This window comes from Paramacrobiotus metropolitanus, unplaced genomic scaffold (assembly GCF_019649055.1).
Source record: "Paramacrobiotus metropolitanus isolate TYO unplaced genomic scaffold, Prichtersi_v1.0 Parri_scaffold0000154, whole genome shotgun sequence".
Classification (NCBI taxonomy): Eukaryota; Metazoa; Tardigrada; class Eutardigrada; order Parachela; family Macrobiotidae; genus Paramacrobiotus; species Paramacrobiotus metropolitanus.
In genome coordinates this window covers 1-16,831 of record NW_026570374.1, presented here as the reverse complement: position 1 = coordinate 16,831, position 16,831 = coordinate 1, and the positions used below count along the sequence as shown (strand labels likewise).

Below are 16,831 nucleotides of genomic sequence, written 5' to 3'. Positions count from 1 at the left end.
GCGAGAACACCAAAGGTGGGCTCGGAATTTACTTCCTTTGGGCAGTTATGCCGAACATGGCCGGAAACGGCCCCAAGCCATCACAAGACAACAAAAACAGAAAAAAAATTTTTTTACGCAGCAAGTGACACACGTTAGCGCTTAACATTTCCCAATTTATACCGATTCACACACACATGTAACTGTAACAGAGAGACCACTAGAAAGGGGGCGTGTCGCGTGTCGCAATACCCGGATTCCTGCGTCCCTCTGAATCCAATCCATTGCTCCTACACGCCACGCGAGAACACCAAAGGTGGGCTCGGAATTTACTTCCTTTGGGCAGTTATGCCGAACATGGCCGGAAACGGCCCCAAGCCCAAAAAGCCAAAACAAAACACAAAGAGACGGCGGAAGAAGATCCGATAAAGCGTTATGAGGATGCTAGTTGATAGAATCAGTCGCAACGATGATGCAGCTATGTCAGAACGATAAGTGAGGTGCGGAATTCCGCAAATCTCGAAAATATTTGTAAATCAAGTGCTCCACATAAAACGCAAATCAGTACAGCTTAGGGCGGAATCCACCGAGCGAAGTACATTTGCACGAAAAATATAATAAAGCCGGTTGCAAGGAAGTCCTGTCGCGTCCGGCGGCAATAAGCAACACAGACGAACGCTTTTAGTTGGTCTGGGGTTTCCCACAGACCTAGCTAAACTCACGCCTGATTCCTGGATTGGGATGCTGCTAATAAGTTAAAATGCTGTTCCGACGGAAATCACGTCAAGTACAGCACGGCTCACAAAATAGATGTCCGCAATCGATGAATCACGTACACAAGCAGGTAGCGACGGAATTCCTGTCGCATCCTACGACGACAATAAAATAAAATTAATGGCAACCACGAAAACGATACCATATAAGACGAAGTAATACAACGACGCACTACTGGAAGGTAAAGCGCTGCTTTGGTGGAATTCACACCGTGCAGTGCGGTACATGGGAACGTACACACACAATCGGAGAAGCGTGCACACAAAAAAGGAAGCAACGGAATTCTTACTGCGTCCTACTGTTAATAGAAAACGATAAGCAAAACTTTTCGGTAGATCTGGGAATTCCACAGGTCAACCGCAAGCAGCACGGTTCCGGGAGTAAAGAAGTAATCTATGCCACGTAAAAGTTGCACAATACAACAAACGGGTTGAAGATCCGGAATGTGAAAGGCAGACAGGTCACGGCAGCAAAAGCGGTAAGAATTCAATGGCAGCAGAAGACAATTAAGCGAAGACGAAGAATCCGGGTCAAAGGAAAATTTTTTATTTAGGTAGGAGGCAGACAGAAGTAATTCTCCGGAAACACCATAAAGGTCGTGATTAAAGTGAGCAAAGGTTACCGGCGTTTCGAAGTAAGAAACAGCGCGGCGATCTCTTCAGCAAGGTTTGCGTAGGAAATCCCGGAAAAGTCCGTACGGCGGTAATTTGGTGGCATCTTCCACTGTTAAGGAACATTTATGGACCGTGGACGAAAACTCCATAACGGGCTCGGCAACTGCGATGTCCTGGCTCGGAGCTTTGACGGAATTCCGCCAAGTAGGCTTAGGCCATGGAATCAAGTCCGCAAGGTTGAGCGGCTGATGCAGAGTAGGTGGCAACAAGTAGTGGTCCAAGGCCGATTTCCTTTCCATCTTCGGGTTACGGGCATGCTTTCTTTCCACATCACAAATGGGACGGTTGACGTGTTGACGGTTCATGCGATCCAACTTCTTCTTACTAACTGGTTGAACGCAATCAGCACATACACACCCGACACATGCTTTAACAAACGCAGACATGGTTAAATCCATGCGATTTATGCATCAAAGGCATCTGCAAGCTGCTGTCAACATACGGTATCACGATGGCGTCAAAAGGCTAAAGGTCATGGGTCACCACACAACGTTACAAAAGTATACAGTAAAACAACTTTTATGCTGAAATTTTTTTTACGCAGCAAGTGACACACGTTAGCGCTTAACATTTCCCAATTTATACCGATTCACACACACATGTAACTGTAACAGAGAGACCACTAGAAAGGGGGCGTGTCGCGTGTCGCAATACCCGGATTCCTGCGTCCCTCTGAATCCAATCCATTACCCTACTCGGGTAGTGTTTTTATACAAGCTTGTATTGGAGATTACGGTCCGGTATACGAATTCATATTATCGCGAAAGTGTCCGCAATGCGAGAAGCGTCGACGCATGCACTTTTCCATGTACAGGGTGATAGTGACATAATATTATACGATCATTTCCGGTGTGGAGATCTAGTGTGCAGTAGTACATAACATAGATTATTAATACAAATGTCTATAAGCAGTATCCTGCTATCCAGTGCGCTGTCCAGCGACGTAGCACTGCCCGGCGGCGTGCCTCTCGTCGGAGCAGCGCATCGCACAGCCGGTGCAAGCGGTTGTTCCTTCCGTTGGGGCGGTTGGCAGGCTGCCACATGCGCTCCGCTTGTTGACACGTACAATCTATACGGGCGACGGCAGATTCCCAGGCCGCGCGCGCCGCCACTGGCCCATACGCTTGTCAGTGTACGTACACGCAGCACGCCGGGTGAGTGTTACAACTGACTGTGGAGAACACGCATTTATGTGGTGTACAGTGTACACTGTACAGATACACTGTACAGTGTGCACCACCAGAGTCACAACACTTGCCTATCATGGAACGCTGTGGCTCGATCGATTCACTGGACTGTACTGCGGCAAAGTACATTACGCTGTACATTGATATCTGCCTCGTATAATATAGATTCTACAGTCGCTATTCGGCAGGTGAAGAAAATTAATTTCCACACGCTCATATTATTATATACTCATACGGTGCACGTAGGAAATAGCCAACACTGACAACTGTTACTGGTCCACCGCCAACGCGCTTATCTGTTGAAAGCAGCGCATGCGCACTCCAGAAAATATTATATGACTGTTATGTCTTGATGGTTACTGTAGTTGTCTCCGCTATCCAGTCGTTATAATATCCACATCATATGTCTTCTGTAGCATTCATCATTCACCGCTGGCTGGAAGTGACGTCGTCGGTCGTATCATCTTTGCAAGCGTTTGATAAAATTGCATACATATAAGTAGTCCTGCACAGCGGACGCGTGCGCGCTATCGGAAATCCCCTAATTCTATCCTTATCACAACAATAATCATTATTATGATTATCCACAGCTGTAGCGCCACGCACAGCTGATAATTACGCCGCTTGGCAGTTGGCACTGGCAGCCTTAACTAACGCTATCCGCTACAGCGACCTTCCTCATCCCGCGGACTCATTTCCCTGCGAGTAATCTGCTCCGCAGCTGCATCCGCTGCACTGCGTTCCTCTTTTTTTCGACTGCACAATTTAATATTGTCCACGGCAGCATCATGCTGGGAATCAGCAAGCGAACCCTGGCGGTACGTAACACGCACATAGATATCAGTATTTTTTTACGCCAAATTTAACATTCCCACAATGTACATAATTACAGTACATACAGATAGATATTGTATAATACTATTATATAAATATGTACAGTATATCTATATGCTTCGTGGGAGACTGTAAGCTGCAGTATACATACGCATATATTTTATAGCTACTGTATATACTACATACACTGTACAAGTAATCTTTACTCGCATATAAAAATTATCATTTATGTAATAGTTAGCATGTACATTTGCTGTATTTGTATCATATGTATATATCTGCCGTATTTATTTATTTTTATAAGGGTCATAATCGAGCGTACATAATTAATATAAATGCAACTAACTGAAATATATGCAAGTATAATTATTTTTTTGTGGGTTGCAGACGGTGTCGCAGAACTACACGGATTTCAAGTGGCTGCTGCCCTTCGCCGTCAGCATCCTCGTCTTCGTGCAGTTCGCCCGCGAGCACACCGAGAACTCGGTCCTAGCCTGCGTCATCAAAGCGGCGCCCATCGTCTCCCTGGCCGTCTTCACCTGGGTGCGCGGCGTCCGTCTCCCGCAGCGCCGCCAGACCGCGCTCTTCATCTTCCTGGCGCTGTGCCTCAGCGCCCTCGGGGACGTCTTCATCCAGCTGAAGGCCGCCGGCTACTTCCTGCACGGCATGGCCGCCTTCGCCGCCTCCCAGTTCCTCTTCACCGTCGCCTTCGGCTTCCGGCCGCTGAACATCTTCATCCTGCTGCCGCTGCTCGGCGTCGGCGCCTCCTACTACTACCTCCTCTACCCGGCGCTCAAGGCCCACAAGGAGCCGGTCTTCGTCAGCGCCGTGCTGGGCTACCTCCTCCTCATCACCGGCATGATCTGGCGCGCCTTCGCCAAGTACCACGCGGCGCGGAAGGCGGGGCGGGGGCGCAACGCCGACGCGGTGTGGCTGCTGGTGGGGAGTGTCGGGGCGTTGAGCTTTGTCGTCTCCGACTGCACGCTGGCCTGGTGGACCTTCGTCCGCGACTTCCCGCACGCCGACGCCATCGTCATGGGGACGTACTACCTGGCGCAGCTGTGCATCACGCTGTCGGTGCTGCACGAGGGCGCGGTGGGCCCGGCGAAGGTCCCGAATAAAGGGAAGTACGAGGAGGCCAAGAAGAAGGCCTCCCCGCCGCCGCCGAAGAAGGTCGCGTCGCCCCCTCCGGCGCCGAAAAAGGTCGACGAGGCCACCAACACCAAGAGCACCGGGAGTCCGGCGGCGCCGCGTTCCCCCAACGGTGGCAAGAAAAAACATTACTAAATTGTATCCTTCCCTATTAACACAATTTAACATTCGTTTTCTGGGTGAATTTTTATTTTTGTTACACGCTTCGATGCTTTTCCCCTTTATTTTCAAATAAAATACACACAAAAAATCGGCACAGTGATGTTCGAATAAAAAATGTTTTAACGCGACCGTTGTTCACGTAGCCGCGCGCCGGTGCGGCTGATTATACGACTGCGTGTTTCTTATACAAAATCATATATATACACTGCAGCGAAAGCATGTAATATGCTTCCATAAATAAATAACAAAGTTTCGGCAACAATTTATCTAACAAATTTACGTCCGGTTGCGCGCCGTGGCCGGCGTGCACTTGGCGAAATCGGTTTTGTATTCGGGCTGGCCGGCGGCGTCGACGCAGGGGTACGACATGCCGTATTGGAAGGCTAGCACGGCCATGACCGTCTTGAGCGCGCCCTCGCTCCACATGGCGTGCCGGCTGTTGTAGGCCTCGCCCACCAACGCCAGCTTCCTACCGGGCAGCGGCGCCCGCGACCACCGCCGGATGTCCAGATCGTTGAAGGGCGAGCCGGCGCGCTGGTAGTGCCACGCGTTCTCCCGCAGCATACCTACATAAACCGCGCGCGTATATATACAACCGAGTATTATTATTATTATTGCAAGAACAGACGACCCATTCAAATGGGACGTCTGCAGCGTTGTGCAACGTCGCTGTCTGCTTTAATAAAGTGACCGGAAGTCAGCTGTTACCTAGCATCTTCCTGGGCAGCGGGATCTTGACGCCCGGGAACGCCGCGCGCAGATACTTCATCACGGCGGTGACCAGCGGATCCGACATATTCCGCGTCTCATGCAGATGGATATCCTGCGCGTCCGGCGTCGTCCTGTTGGTGATCAGCTTCCGCCACAACGGCAGACACTGCCCGTCGTCATATACCACCCGCGACACGTTCTGCGCGATCCCGTACGGGAACACCGGAATGTCCATGGAGTTTAAACACAACTCGTGGTTGATGTACCGCGTCAACCGCCCGGCGGTGCCGTTGATCGGGACCCGCTCCCACCAGCGTGCCGGCCACCACGCCGTCACGGTGCTGACGACGTGCGGCAGGAGGGACTGGAACTCCCGGCTCCGGACCAGGGCCGCCGCGACGTTGCCCCGCACCTGCTTCAAATTGAACGGGTCGATGCTGGCGATGACCTCGTCGGCGAGGAAGGTGTGGGTGGGGCTCCGGAGGGTGAAGGAGACGTCAGCGTCCATCTGGACGATGGTCTGGTTGTGGAACACCCGGGCGGAGGTGCTCCTGACGGCGTCCATCAGCCGCTGGACGAAGGTCGCCATCCCGCCGACCGTGTAGAAGATGCGCTGGTCTTTCCACCCGTACTCCCACTCCAGGAAGTCCAGCATGGACGCCGGGGAGTGGGATTGCGCGAAGAAGGTGTTGAAACGCGTGAAGCCCTGGAGGAACGCCAGGCCCTCGGTCCCCACCAGCGCCCGCACGAGGTCCCGGAAGTCCGGGAAGCGGTCGACCTCCTCCGGGTGGGCGCGGGTGTGCCGCACGATGGCCTGGACGATCTGGGCGTCGGTCCAGCAGGCGTTGGAGAGTCGGGTGGTCATGCAGCCGGCCGCCCGCCCGCGGGTGCTGCCGTCGACGCTGCGGAAGTAGTCGCGGCCGGCGGTGTGCACGTACTCGGTGCCCATGCCCGGTTGGAGGGTGATGTTGAAGAGGCCGGCTAAGTAGCGCATGTTGACGTGCTCGGCCATCACGCGGATGGCGCCGATGCCCCAGCGCGGACCGCCGGGGGCCTCGCTGACGTCGATGATGCGGCCGCCGTCGTAGGCGTGGCGTTCGATGACGCACAGGTCCGATTTTAAGGTCGGGGCGAGTTTATACGCGGCGTAGGCGCCGGCGATGCCCGTCCCGATGATCACCGTCTGACAACGAATCGGCTCCCGCCCAGCGGAGGCAACGCGGGAATAATTGACGATTAAACACAGCACAAACATTTTTCTTATAAAATCCATGATTAATCGCAGCTGTATCTGTAGTAGTATTCTGTACGCACCAAAAATATAAAAATTAATTTCGGTTAATTCACACCGAAACTAAAATCAACAAGGCCAGCTGGAAAAAAATGCCGGTTGAATATCCGCACGTGCACAAAGCGTCTCACGCAATGCGCCATGCTTTTTTGTAATTTTTGCCGCTAGCGGATTTTTTTATGGGAATTGTTGAAAAAACCCGCGCGACAAAAACAACTGCAGGCGGAAACTATCCTGTTGCACCAGCGTGTTTGTCGCAATCCGGTTCTGTTGTTGTTGTTAAAATATGAATAATTTGTCAAGTGAGCACGACGTGCTGACGCCGCTAATTAGCAGCTCGCTTTTTCATTAACACGCTTGAAAAACAGAAGAAAAATGCCGGCACAAAATAGATCACAGTCACCAGTACAACCGCCCACGACCGGCAGTCGTGTACGAAAAGAGCAAAAAAATTTAATCACATTTGCTGCAGTGGTCGCAGGCCCAGCACCTCCATCAGGGCGGCCATTACCAGCCGGACGCCGTGGAACAGCAGCAAACGCGCCTGAAAATTAAAATCTATGTTTTAGCGTCGTTTTAATCAAATGGAAATAATTCACTTTCTGGCTCACCTCCGCGACATCCTTCGGCTGGTTTTTCACGCGCAAAATCCGCATGGCGCGGTTACTGAGATGCCTACAAAATAAGCGATTCATGACTTTAGAAAATCCGGTAAAAGTTATTCGTAAAAAACAGAACAGAAAAACCGGTAAAAATTTGAATTAAAAAACCGGTAAAAAATTGAACAAGAAACCGGTAAAAAACCGAACTAAAAAACCGGTAAAAACTTGAACTAAAAACCGGTGAACACTGAACTAAAAACCGGTACAAAATTGAACAAGAAACCGGTAAAAAATTAAACTAAAAACCGGTAAAAAATTGAACTAAAAACCGGTAAAAATCTGAACTAGAAATTCGGCAAAAAATTGAATAAAAATTTCCGGCACAACGTACATATGTAAATCAAAAAGTCGGTAAAAACCGAATAAAAAAAAGGCCGGTAAGAAACTGAATTAAAAATACGATAAAAAATGTATGAAAAGGCTGGCTGTGGAACGTAGACACTTACGCCGTCTGGAAGAGATAACGGACAATGTGCACCGGCTCCAGCTGCGTGCCGGCCCGCTCCACGCAGCTCTGCACCGCCGCCAACTGCTGCAGCACGGCCAACGCTTCCTCCTCCCGTAAACACTCCACATCGCAGTTCTCATTCACATTCACGCCGGCGCTTCGCTCCAAACTAACAAAACAAAAATTACAAAATATAACAGAAAAGAAAATAAAGAGAAACGATACGAAAAAATATAACAAAACGACAACATTAAATATCGATTAAATAAAATACAGAAAATATAGAACATAATACAAAAACAGAAAATACAAGAAAATCTAATACAAAAATTAATAAAATAAAACACTAACCTGCAGATGCGTGCGTGGCAGTATTGCAAAAACAGCCCCGTGTCGCCCTCCACCTGCTGCAGTTTGCCGCGCGCGTTGTCGTAGTCATGCGTCCGGCTCTGCTGGAAATCGTTGACGATAATGAGGGACAAGGCCAGCGCCTCCGCCACCGCGTCCACTTCCGCCGCCGGCACTTTCGTCGCTACAAACGCCAACCGGTCCAACACACTCCGCGCTGGCATAAAAAGTCCAATTTTCGCTTACTCTTGCTTCCGCCCATCCGTTCCTTCATGCTCTGCTGCAACTCATCCAGCAGATCGGACAGCAGCACCACCTGGCCCTTGCGGGTGCTCAGCCCGCGAATCCGACCGAATTTGACGTGCTGCAGCGTCCTGCAAGCCAAACATTCGTCACTAGTCACGTTGCGAATTCTCGCATAATTTAAAAAATTACCGGCATTTTAATTCATTTTCTTCTCATTTTTTCTTTTAATTTTTTACCGGCTTTTTTTGTATCCGGTTTTTTTTTATGTCTTCAGTTTTTTACCGCTTTTTTAATAAATTTTTTTAATGGCTTTATAATTCAATTTTCACGGATTTTCTCTGACTTCTATACCGGCTTTTTATTCATTTTTTAACGAAATTATTTGTTATTCAATTTTTTACCGATTTTTTAATTCGGGAAAATACTGCGCCGCCTGGAAGAGCGCCTGGAAATGCTCCGTCTGCGCGTTCTCCACGACGTACAGCATCTCGTCAAAGTTCAGACGACGGGCACGATCCAGCAGCGCGGCCAAATCCCTGACAAAAAAATCCAATGCAAACGTCACGCACCAAAACAGCTTCCGGTGGGTCTTAGTGACCGTCTTACCGCGACAAATACAAACTGGATCCATCCGTTTTCAGCAGGCGCTGACCGAACTCTCCGGCCACCTCATCCGCCGGCGCTTCGGCCTGAAACAGTAAAATATACTGAGAAAATCAGAAGAAACATTACTGACGTTACACGCACCTGCAGTGCGTCGGTCAAGTGACGGGCCGCCTCACGCGCCGCGTGGGCGTACAACGACTCCCCGCTCGTCTCGTCAAACTCCACGCCTATTCGCTGCAATCAAAAATACAGAAACCGGCATTTTACTTCCATTTTTTACTATCATTTTAACGCGATTTTTTAATTCAATATTACATCGCATTTTTAATGCAGTTTTATACTGGCTAATTCGTAAGAACGCGGCTTACCTTGTAGAGCGCGTCGTATTGGCGCAGACTGAGATCCCGCACAGTAGACCACTGCTGGGACAGCGACACATCACCTGCAGAACTGTTATTAATTTTAATAACCGCCCCTCGACGCCGGTGACGTGCTGTACCTGCTTCCATGGCGGCGAAGATGCTGCGCGCCCGCTGATTAAACTCCGCGTCGTTCTTGTCCAACTCCGAACCTTTCACGTACAACTAGCAATAAAATCCAGAGTTTCAGCGCTGCAGTATCAAATCTGATTTTACTGCGTACCTCCAGGAGGTGTTGGAGAGGCGAAGTCTGCAGTTGTTCCTCCGAGCCGAACGCCTCCAGCGCGGCCAGCACGATGCCTGCAACAGCCAAATGTTTAATGCCAGTGCGGCCCGTGGGCGGTTGGTCTGACGTACCGCACTGCGTGCCCCAGTCGCCCAGGTAGTTGACGCGGTGGACGCGATGGCCGCTGCGGTTGTGCAGGTTGGCGATGAAGTTGCCCAGGACCGTCGAGCGCAGGTGGCCCGCGTGGAACGGTTTGGCTATGTTCGGGGAACTGCAACACACCAACGGGGCTACTCTCAGGAGGATCAACCATCTTGCTAATAAGCTGCATAATATTTAAATCAAGATATTAAGTAATCAATTTTAAAAAAATTAAAACCGTATAATCTTCAAAATTTTTTAATAAAGACGGCTATTAACAAACTAGATAATATCTTCATAAATACATTATAATAATTTAAAATAAAATTATCTGCATAAAAATAAAACAATCTTAATAAAATTGTACAAGATTTTATTGAATTTGAAACATTTTTAAAAAAAAAACATTTCAAGATCTTTAAAACAGTTTTAAAAAATTTGCTACGAATAAACCGTACAATATTGTAATGTTTTAAAAATAGAAAAAAATAAACATTAGGTCTCGGATGCGAAGATAATCGTCGCAGAATCGAGCAGGAGTGCAAAAATTAATTGAGGAATCCTCTGTTAACCTGAAGTCGATGACGATGGTCTTGCGTGGTTTCTTCCTCAGCGCCAAGAAGGGATAATCCTTCTTGTGTTGCACAATCTCCCGGAGAGTCTGCATGAAATGCGCCCACTCAGAGACATAAGAGAGGAGTAATTTCATAGCAAATTCAAACCTGTAGAAGAGCAGAAGGATCGCGATGCGCTGGCGATGCATCGTTCGTCAAGCTGATCGCGGCAGGAGCAGCTGCAGTGGATTCCCAACGCAATGCACGAACGATTTCCCCAACATATCGATGCCTGGTGCAGCTCCACATTTTTACCCAACGGGAAAATCATACACAACACATTTTGCCAAAAGTTCAAAACCAAAACAAGCTAACGCCAAAAAATGGCCAGTTTTCCCGTTTTTGGTTTTAAAAACAAACTGAAATAGAGAAACCTGCACGAACGAAACAGATACAGTCAAAATTTCCGGGGGGTTGCACGCTACGCACCACTTAGCAGTGCAACCGCCACGGTGCGTTGGTAACTGTTGCTCTTGCTTATTCCACCGCAGCCTGGAAATGGAATCGAACAAATTTACAGTTAACGATTTTGCTCTGCCAGCTGGCAAATCCATTGCAGTTTCTGGAAATGGAAGCCATTGCAGTGTGATTTCCCTACGGCTGATGAAATCTATCAGAGTGCGCCGCGACGACAGCGTTTATTTTGCGTCGGTTCGATCAGGAAAGCGATTTGAAAACTATTTTTACATTTCATCTACTTTTGATTGAAAGGGTTTAGCAGCGTAAATTGCTGAACATCCGTTGTTGAACTTTCTAGGTTTGTTTTCTTTCCGTGTTCGATTTCTCTTACATTTCGCAATCATGGCTGATGAAAACATGGTAAGTTGTTTTTCAACAGCGAAGCTGTTGGTTCTCGAGCAGGCTGTTACTTTTCGGATTCGTGCAGTTTCACGCTGAGCGCTGATTAAATGTGAAATAAATAATTCGCAGATTAATGGCTTGCAGAATTTGGAACTGACGAAAAAGAAGAAGAAGAAGCCGTTCAATCTGGAGAAGGCGCTGGGTGATCGCGACGGCGACAAGAAGGACGAGGAGCCCAAGGAGGAAGACCCGCTGCCCGACACGCCCGGGGCAGGCGACGATGAGGAGCTGCAGTTCACCGGAAAGAAGAAGAAGAAGGCCACTAAAAAAACCACGGAAGAGGAGGCTGCTCCAACAGAGACGACCGTAAAGGGTAAATCAACATGAAGTCATCAGTTATCAGTCAAACTTGATATCAAGCGCAAAGCAGTGAGATTTTGGTTCTGCTCGGTACAGAAACCGTTGGTGCTACTGGGATTTTTGTAGTCGCGCCGAGTTACTCGCAGTTGTTGATTTGGGAAATTTCTTTGGTTGATGATTTTGTTGGGGAACGCGGGAAATCTTTTAATTTCTAAATTGGTTGTATTCCGCAGATGACGAGGAGGCGCTGCAGTTTGGCAAGAAGAAGAAGAAGGCCAAGAAGCCCGTCGACGTGGATGCCGACGAAGAAGCGAAAGTAAGTCCAACTTCAGTTTCCGAAATTCGATAGAAAATTCAGTTTGAATTTGTACAGCTTATTAGTTATTACGACAGCGCAGAGGCTTTGTTGGCGTTTTTATCGCGAAAAAAACGCTAGTAGTAAAAGAATTTATTTATTACCTGCCTTGGGAATTTATTTTTTATTGGGACTTCCAGAATTACTATTCCTTTTATATAAAAAAAACTAGTCAATTTGTAATAAGCCAAATTATTTAACATTTATTGAAAAATTACTAAGAATGTGTGGTAATGGAAACTGTAAATTGATTAGTAATGGACAGAATTATTGTGGAAGTTGGATGATACAAAGTAGAAATGTGTAGGATGAGGATGAGCCCGTGGATGAGGACGATGGCGCGGATTTCGGTGAATTCAAGAAGCCGAAGCCGGGGCAAATCGGTGAAATTCGCCGACGACGAGGAGGACGACGTGGACGGCGAGGGCGGCGCGGATTTCGTGGATGATGTCGACTTGGAGAACATTAAGCCGCGTAAGCACGGCGTCCTGTTCATAATCGTCGTCATCCTGGTGTTATTCATTTTGTCCAGTATTTTTTGTGAATAATTGTATTTATTGCACAATTAAACGTGTGGTGGGCTGCAGAGATGACGCCGTCGGCTAATATCATGAAGGGCGCCTGGCTGGGCTCGGACCGCGACTACACGTACGACGAGCTGCTGACGCGCGTCTTCGACATCATGCGCGAGAAGAACCCCGAGTACGTGGGCGGGGAGAAGCGCAAGATCGTCATGCGGCCGCCGCAGGTCGTCAAGGTCGGCACGAAGAAGACCTCCTTCGCCAACTTCACCGAGATCTGCCGCATCATGCGCCGCCAGCCCAAACACCTCATCGCCTTCCTCCTCGCCGAATTAGGTGCGTACGCTCAACTCACCGTCTCTGTTTCCGAACGAATACGTCTCAATTACCATTAACCTTTCGTCAGTTATTATTGCTGGAATTTGCTTTGTGCATTTAGAATTTTTAAAAATATTTTTAAAAACTCAGTTAAAAGATTTGAATTTATACGCTGTTTGGTGGGATTTCATGGAGTGTCTCCAAACGTTTGTTTAATTTAGACAGAAACTTTTGTTGGTTTATTTTTTGAAAATTAAAGATAAATCAATGAGAATTAAACTGCGAAAATTCCATAAAAATTCGATTTAAATTCGCACATTTTGGCTGTATTTTATGGTTTATGAAATCGCCTGGGTTAATTTTGAAATTAAAATTGAATTGAGCCAAGTTGAAATTAGATTTACTGATTGGTTGGCAGGTACGACGGGCTCGGTGGACGCCAACAGCCAGCTGATCATCAAGGGCCGCTTCCAGCAGAAGCAGATCGAGAACGTGCTGCGGCGCTACATCAAGGAGTACGTCACCTGCCACACGTGCCGCTCGCCGGAGACGCTGCTGCAGAAGGACGACCAGACGCGCGTCGTCTTCCTGCAGTGCGAGACGTGCGGCTCGCGCTGCTCCGTCAACAAGGTCTCCGCCGGCTACCAGGCCGTCACCGCCAAGCGCGCCGCCATGCGCGCCAAAGAGACCTGATGAATGAACTGGCTGATTTTATTGGGAAAACGGCAAAATGCTGGGTTTCGTTTGCTTTATATTGAGATTTTCCACTGGTATCCATAGTAACCGAATTGGCTGCGATTGATTTTTAAATAAAAATAATATAAACAAGTCTTCAACAGCGTGATCATGATGCGACAATTAATTCATGTGGGAACAACAGAATAAAATTGCAAAAAATTCAAAATAATTCTGGATCAATTTCGTATTTAATTTCTGGGAGCGATGGTGAATATCAGACGAAAGATTCAGCCGCGCATGCGCCGCCTGCCGGTGCCGGCGTCCATTCCCAGCCGGCATCGCGTGCTGGTGGCGGATAATTCCGATAAATTCGGTTTCGGCACCGGAGCCCTGCGTTTCCCCCACGAAACGGTGAAGACACTCAGTGCTATTTCTGCCTAATGCCGGCGTGTAAGGCGCTCTCAAATACTCGCATTGTCGGTGCATATAAGAGTGTCTATCTGACTGATCTCGGGGATTGGCCAGGTGCCGGAGAACCCCGGACCCGCCAAGTACCCCGCGGTGCCGCCCTCCTTCAAGGATCCGGCCAAATCCCCGGAGGCGCCGCCCGGCCAGCCGCCACCGCGCAAGGTGTTGCTGCCGGGAAGGTCAACGTGGCCGGTGTTCGGCTCGACGGTGAGGCAGCCAGCCAGCCGGAGGGATTTATTTTGTTTCAAGCTGTTTTTCGAATGAAAAATCGATTTAAATTAAATTTCAGTATATTTGAATCGAATTTTAGATAAAGTAACTAATACTTTCAATTTATTTAATATACGTCTTTGCTCGAATTTTAGTTAAATAAATCCATTTTAATTACTGTACAATAAATTCTTTTTCAAGCATTTACCACTGTTTTTTTTTTAATTTAGTTTGAATTAATTTATATTGTGGCTTAAATCAGTTTATAATAAAACTTAAGTATATCAATTTTATTTACATTAACTTCCATTAAATTTGTGGCCTTATTAACTAGGTGGGCCGCTTCCCGACGGCGCTGCACACAACCTCCCCTCCGGTGGGCACCTACACCCTCACCGACCGGAAGCCCCCCTCCCGCCCCACTCACCGCACTCCCGTGGTCGTCCACCACCACGCCCCGTCGCGCCGCCCCTCCCCCACCCGCTACAACGTCCAGCCGCGTTTCGGCGGCAACATCGCGCGCGGCCGCGCCGTCTTCCGCTCCCGCCTGCCGCGCATCCACGCCCCCGCGGTCACCGGCCTCTTCCCGTGGGCCTACGACGTCCAGGACCACCTCCTGCACCCCACCGCGCCGCGGGCCTGCTCCATCCGCTACACCGCGCCCCGGATGCCGGCGGCCCGGCGCCCCACGGAGGGTGACCTGTGGAGCGGCGTCGACCCTCTCCGGCCGTCGCGTTCGCAGGTGGGATTGGGAAACAACACTGGAACGCCGGCGCGGAGGGGGCGGTGTTCCCCAAGCGGCCGCGGAATGTGGCGTGCATGGCGCGGGAGGTCCGCGAGGCCCCCGGACCGGGGCAGTACGATGTGGGGAAGTACGGGAGTATCGGGCCGGAAGCGACGACGGTGGCGCCGCGGACGCTGAAGAATCTGCGCCGGGCGCGGGAGATGCTGGCTCGCTACGGGAGGCGTTGTTCGTCAGCGGAGGGGACACCGCCCGCTAAACTGTACGATGCCGGGAAACTGCCGGCGGCGAAGTCGTTCCATTACAACGCGACGAATGTCTGGATATGATCATTTTATTGCTGTAGTCTTCCAGTTTACTCAGTTTTCACAATATGCATATAACAGATTTTATATATAGATACATATGTATAGTTATATATATGCGCATCCAAAATAAATAAAAATGCCTGTCGCAACGCAGCGTGCAGGCCGCGTGACCTTTACATCAGTTATCAAATCCCTGTACATACTGCCAACCTGTCATTGCTTAAATTTCTGTGCGGCTCTGTCGAACCTAGTACAAAAATTACAACAACCGAAAGCCGTTTATTTTCGCGGACAGCGAATCAGCGTTATCAACGCCAGGTAGAGCTGGCGGAAGGCGGCGACAATGAGGAAGGGGTCGACGACGCCCTGGCAGTGGTCGAGGAGGGTCAGCGCGACGACGACTGTCTGGGTGTCGAAACGGCCGCGGACGCTCCAGACCAGGGGATGGAAGACGGCCAGCGGGCCCCACGCCAAGGTCACGCTGACCGTCAGCAGGCTCAGCACCACGAACGAGTGCGACCGTCCGCCGCCACCGGCGCCGGTATCCGCCCGACCGCGCGCGGCCGGCATCATTGCTTCTATATATAAAGAACCAGATGACCTTTCGGAATAACATAAATAAGCCGCGTTAACTTACGGCCGCTGGGCGGCGCCGGGCTCCACGGCGGCGGGCCGGGATGGGAGTCCAGCCGCGCGCGGTGCCGCTGCCGGCGCTTCCACCAGATCCAGGGTAGGCCGCCACGATGACGACCAGCGCGACGGTGGTCAGCACCGACGTGGCGATCAGCGCGTCCTGCACCGGCCGCTCCGCCAGGCTGGTCGTGCAGCCGAACTCCGCGGGCGGCAGCCGGTAGTACAGGTGGTCCAGGATATTCGCCGGGACGGTCAAGACCCCGGCTAACATCCAGGTGGCCGCGCACAGCAGGCGGGCGACGCGGTAGCCGTGCTGCTGCCGGTAGGACAAGGGCGCCAGGAGCGCCCACACCCGGTTGAGCGTGATGGCGGCGTGCGCGAAGCGGATGACGGAGCCGCTGGTCCACAGCAGCGCCAGCTGGACGCTGCAGCCGGTGGTATGGCCGTACCACGTGTGCAGGACGTAGTTGAAGAGGTGCTGCGGGAAGTTGAGGCTGTAGTAGAGCAGGTTGGCGCTTAACAGGTTGACGAGGTACAGGTTGAACGGGGACATCAGCGCGCGGTTAAACAGGAAGAGTAGGAAGATCAGACCGTTGCCCAGGACGGCGGCGGCGTCCGCGGTTAGGAAGAGCGTTACAGCCGGCAGCGGCAGACCAGTAGCCACCAGTAAGACGCTGGTGTCGTTGGAGGACTGGTTGCCGGATTGGAGCCGGCTCAAATGCACGCGCCCCAAAACCATGATATTCGCTTGTGCCTAATTATATACAGTATATCCTAGGTTGGCAACTGTGCATGTGTTATTAAGTTGGTGGCTGCTGCCGCTTCCGCTAGGAATTTCTCCTTCTGTACGTGCATGAGCTGTGTTATGTTTACCAATGACTTGATGAGAGAGTAGAATAATCTGCATTTAATTCTCGGGGGTTTCGCAAGCGGATGTTGACAGTGAGAATTGATCCCCGGGGA

At 50.0% G+C, this 16,831-nt stretch overlaps 6 protein-coding genes and 1 long non-coding RNA gene across 9 annotated transcripts; 3 read left to right on the top strand and 4 right to left on the bottom strand.

The window, feature by feature from the left end:
• Positions 1-15: 15 nt before the first annotated feature.
• On the bottom strand, positions 16-2,933 carry LOC129599734 (uncharacterized). 2 transcript variants are annotated; one of them, XR_008691959.1, is made up of 2 exons: positions 1,043-2,933; positions 16-848 (listed from the first exon to the last, which is right to left on the bottom strand). It is a non-coding gene; the product is annotated as an uncharacterized LOC129599734 (long non-coding RNA). The 2 variants fall into 2 exon arrangements; XR_008691960.1 differs by having other exon boundaries at positions 1,376-2,933.
• LOC129599733 (lysoplasmalogenase-like) lies at positions 2,773-4,902 on the top strand. The gene is made up of 2 exons (XM_055498043.1): positions 2,773-3,432; positions 3,836-4,902. Exons 1-2 carry the CDS (start codon positions 3,403-3,405, stop codon positions 4,733-4,735), a joined length of 930 nt encoding a protein of 309 aa, XP_055354018.1. The 5' UTR covers positions 2,773-3,402; the 3' UTR covers positions 4,736-4,902.
• On the bottom strand, positions 4,769-6,920 carry LOC129599731 (uncharacterized). The gene is made up of 2 exons (XM_055498040.1): positions 5,471-6,920; positions 4,769-5,328 (listed from the first exon to the last, which is right to left on the bottom strand). Exons 1-2 carry the CDS (start codon positions 6,744-6,746, stop codon positions 5,039-5,041), a joined length of 1,566 nt encoding a protein of 521 aa, XP_055354015.1. The 5' UTR covers positions 6,747-6,920; the 3' UTR covers positions 4,769-5,038.
• A 158-nt stretch (positions 6,921-7,078) lies between these two features.
• Positions 7,079-10,842, bottom strand: LOC129599732 (probable arginine--tRNA ligase, mitochondrial). Its single transcript, XM_055498042.1, has 14 exons — positions 10,583-10,842; positions 10,433-10,521; positions 9,851-9,990; positions 9,717-9,793; positions 9,574-9,658; positions 9,443-9,516; positions 9,216-9,308; positions 9,075-9,157; positions 8,870-9,004; positions 8,469-8,596; positions 8,226-8,406; positions 7,873-8,043; positions 7,376-7,439; positions 7,079-7,308 (listed from the first exon to the last, which is right to left on the bottom strand). Exons 1-14 carry the CDS (start codon positions 10,721-10,723, stop codon positions 7,222-7,224), a joined length of 1,548 nt encoding a protein of 515 aa, XP_055354017.1. The 5' UTR covers positions 10,724-10,842; the 3' UTR covers positions 7,079-7,221.
• A 258-nt stretch (positions 10,843-11,100) lies between these two features.
• LOC129599762 (eukaryotic translation initiation factor 2 subunit 2-like) lies at positions 11,101-13,683 on the top strand. Its single transcript, XM_055498074.1, has 7 exons — positions 11,101-11,293; positions 11,420-11,648; positions 11,869-11,951; positions 12,009-12,040; positions 12,298-12,464; positions 12,578-12,847; positions 13,248-13,683. Exons 1-7 carry the CDS (start codon positions 11,276-11,278, stop codon positions 13,520-13,522), a joined length of 1,074 nt encoding a protein of 357 aa, XP_055354049.1. The 5' UTR covers positions 11,101-11,275; the 3' UTR covers positions 13,523-13,683.
• A 43-nt stretch (positions 13,684-13,726) lies between these two features.
• LOC129599738 (translation initiation factor IF-2-like) lies at positions 13,727-15,398 on the top strand. Of its 2 annotated transcripts, XM_055498047.1 has the most exons (3): positions 13,727-13,918; positions 14,033-14,182; positions 14,520-15,398. In XM_055498047.1, the coding sequence occupies exons 1-3, from the start codon at positions 13,772-13,774 to the stop codon at positions 15,105-15,107; spliced, it is 885 nt and encodes a 294-aa protein (XP_055354022.1). In that variant the 5' UTR covers positions 13,727-13,771; the 3' UTR covers positions 15,108-15,398. The 2 variants fall into 2 exon arrangements, 1 of the variants encoding a protein (XP_055354022.1); XR_008691962.1 differs by lacking the exon at positions 14,520-15,398 and having other exon boundaries at positions 13,776-13,957; positions 14,033-14,168.
• Positions 15,399-15,863: 465 nt separating this feature from the next.
• On the bottom strand, positions 15,864-16,607 carry LOC129599741 (alpha-2B adrenergic receptor-like). The gene has a single exon (XM_055498049.1). It carries the CDS (start codon positions 16,605-16,607, stop codon positions 15,864-15,866), a length of 744 nt encoding a protein of 247 aa, XP_055354024.1.
• Between the last annotated feature and the right edge of the window lie 224 nt (positions 16,608-16,831).

Bases quoted from the DNA above. Each gene is read 5' to 3' on its own strand.
- LOC129599733 (XM_055498043.1), top strand. From the start codon at position 3,403: ATGCTGGGAATCAGCAAGCGAACCCTGGCG. The intron at 3,433-3,835 runs GTACGTAACACG...TGTGGGTTGCAG, and splicing joins TCAGCAAGCGAACCCTGGCG to ACGGTGTCGCAGAACTACAC.
- LOC129599731 (XM_055498040.1), bottom strand. From the start codon at position 6,746: ATGGATTTTATAAGAAAAATGTTTGTGCTGTGTTTAATCGTCAATTAT. The intron at 5,329-5,470 runs GTAACAGCTGAC...CGGTTTATGTAG, and splicing joins GCTGCCCAGGAAGATGCTAG to GTATGCTGCGGGAGAACGCG.
- LOC129599732 (XM_055498042.1), bottom strand. From the start codon at position 10,723: ATGTGGAGCTGCACCAGGCATCGATATGTTGGGGAAATCGTTCGTGCA. The intron at 9,794-9,850 runs GTACGTCAGACC...TGGCTGTTGCAG, and splicing joins CGACTGGGGCACGCAGTGCG to GCATCGTGCTGGCCGCGCTG. The intron at 9,517-9,573 runs GTACAGCACGTC...ACAGTTCTGCAG, and splicing joins CTTCGCCGCCATGGAAGCAG to GTGATGTGTCGCTGTCCCAG.
- LOC129599762 (XM_055498074.1), top strand. The intron at 11,649-11,868 runs GTAAATCAACAT...TGTATTCCGCAG, and splicing joins AACAGAGACGACCGTAAAGG to ATGACGAGGAGGCGCTGCAG. The intron at 11,952-12,008 runs GTAAGTCCAACT...GAATTTGTACAG, and splicing joins ATGCCGACGAAGAAGCGAAA to CTTATTAGTTATTACGACAG.
- LOC129599738 (XM_055498047.1), top strand. From the start codon at position 13,772: ATGGTGAATATCAGACGAAAGATTCAGCCGCGCATGCGCCGCCTGCCG. The intron at 13,919-14,032 runs GTGAAGACACTC...GGGATTGGCCAG, and splicing joins TGCGTTTCCCCCACGAAACG to GTGCCGGAGAACCCCGGACC. The intron at 14,183-14,519 runs GTGAGGCAGCCA...CTTATTAACTAG, and splicing joins GGCCGGTGTTCGGCTCGACG to GTGGGCCGCTTCCCGACGGC.
- LOC129599741 (XM_055498049.1), bottom strand. From the start codon at position 16,607: ATGGTTTTGGGGCGCGTGCATTTGAGCCGGCTCCAATCCGGCAACCAG.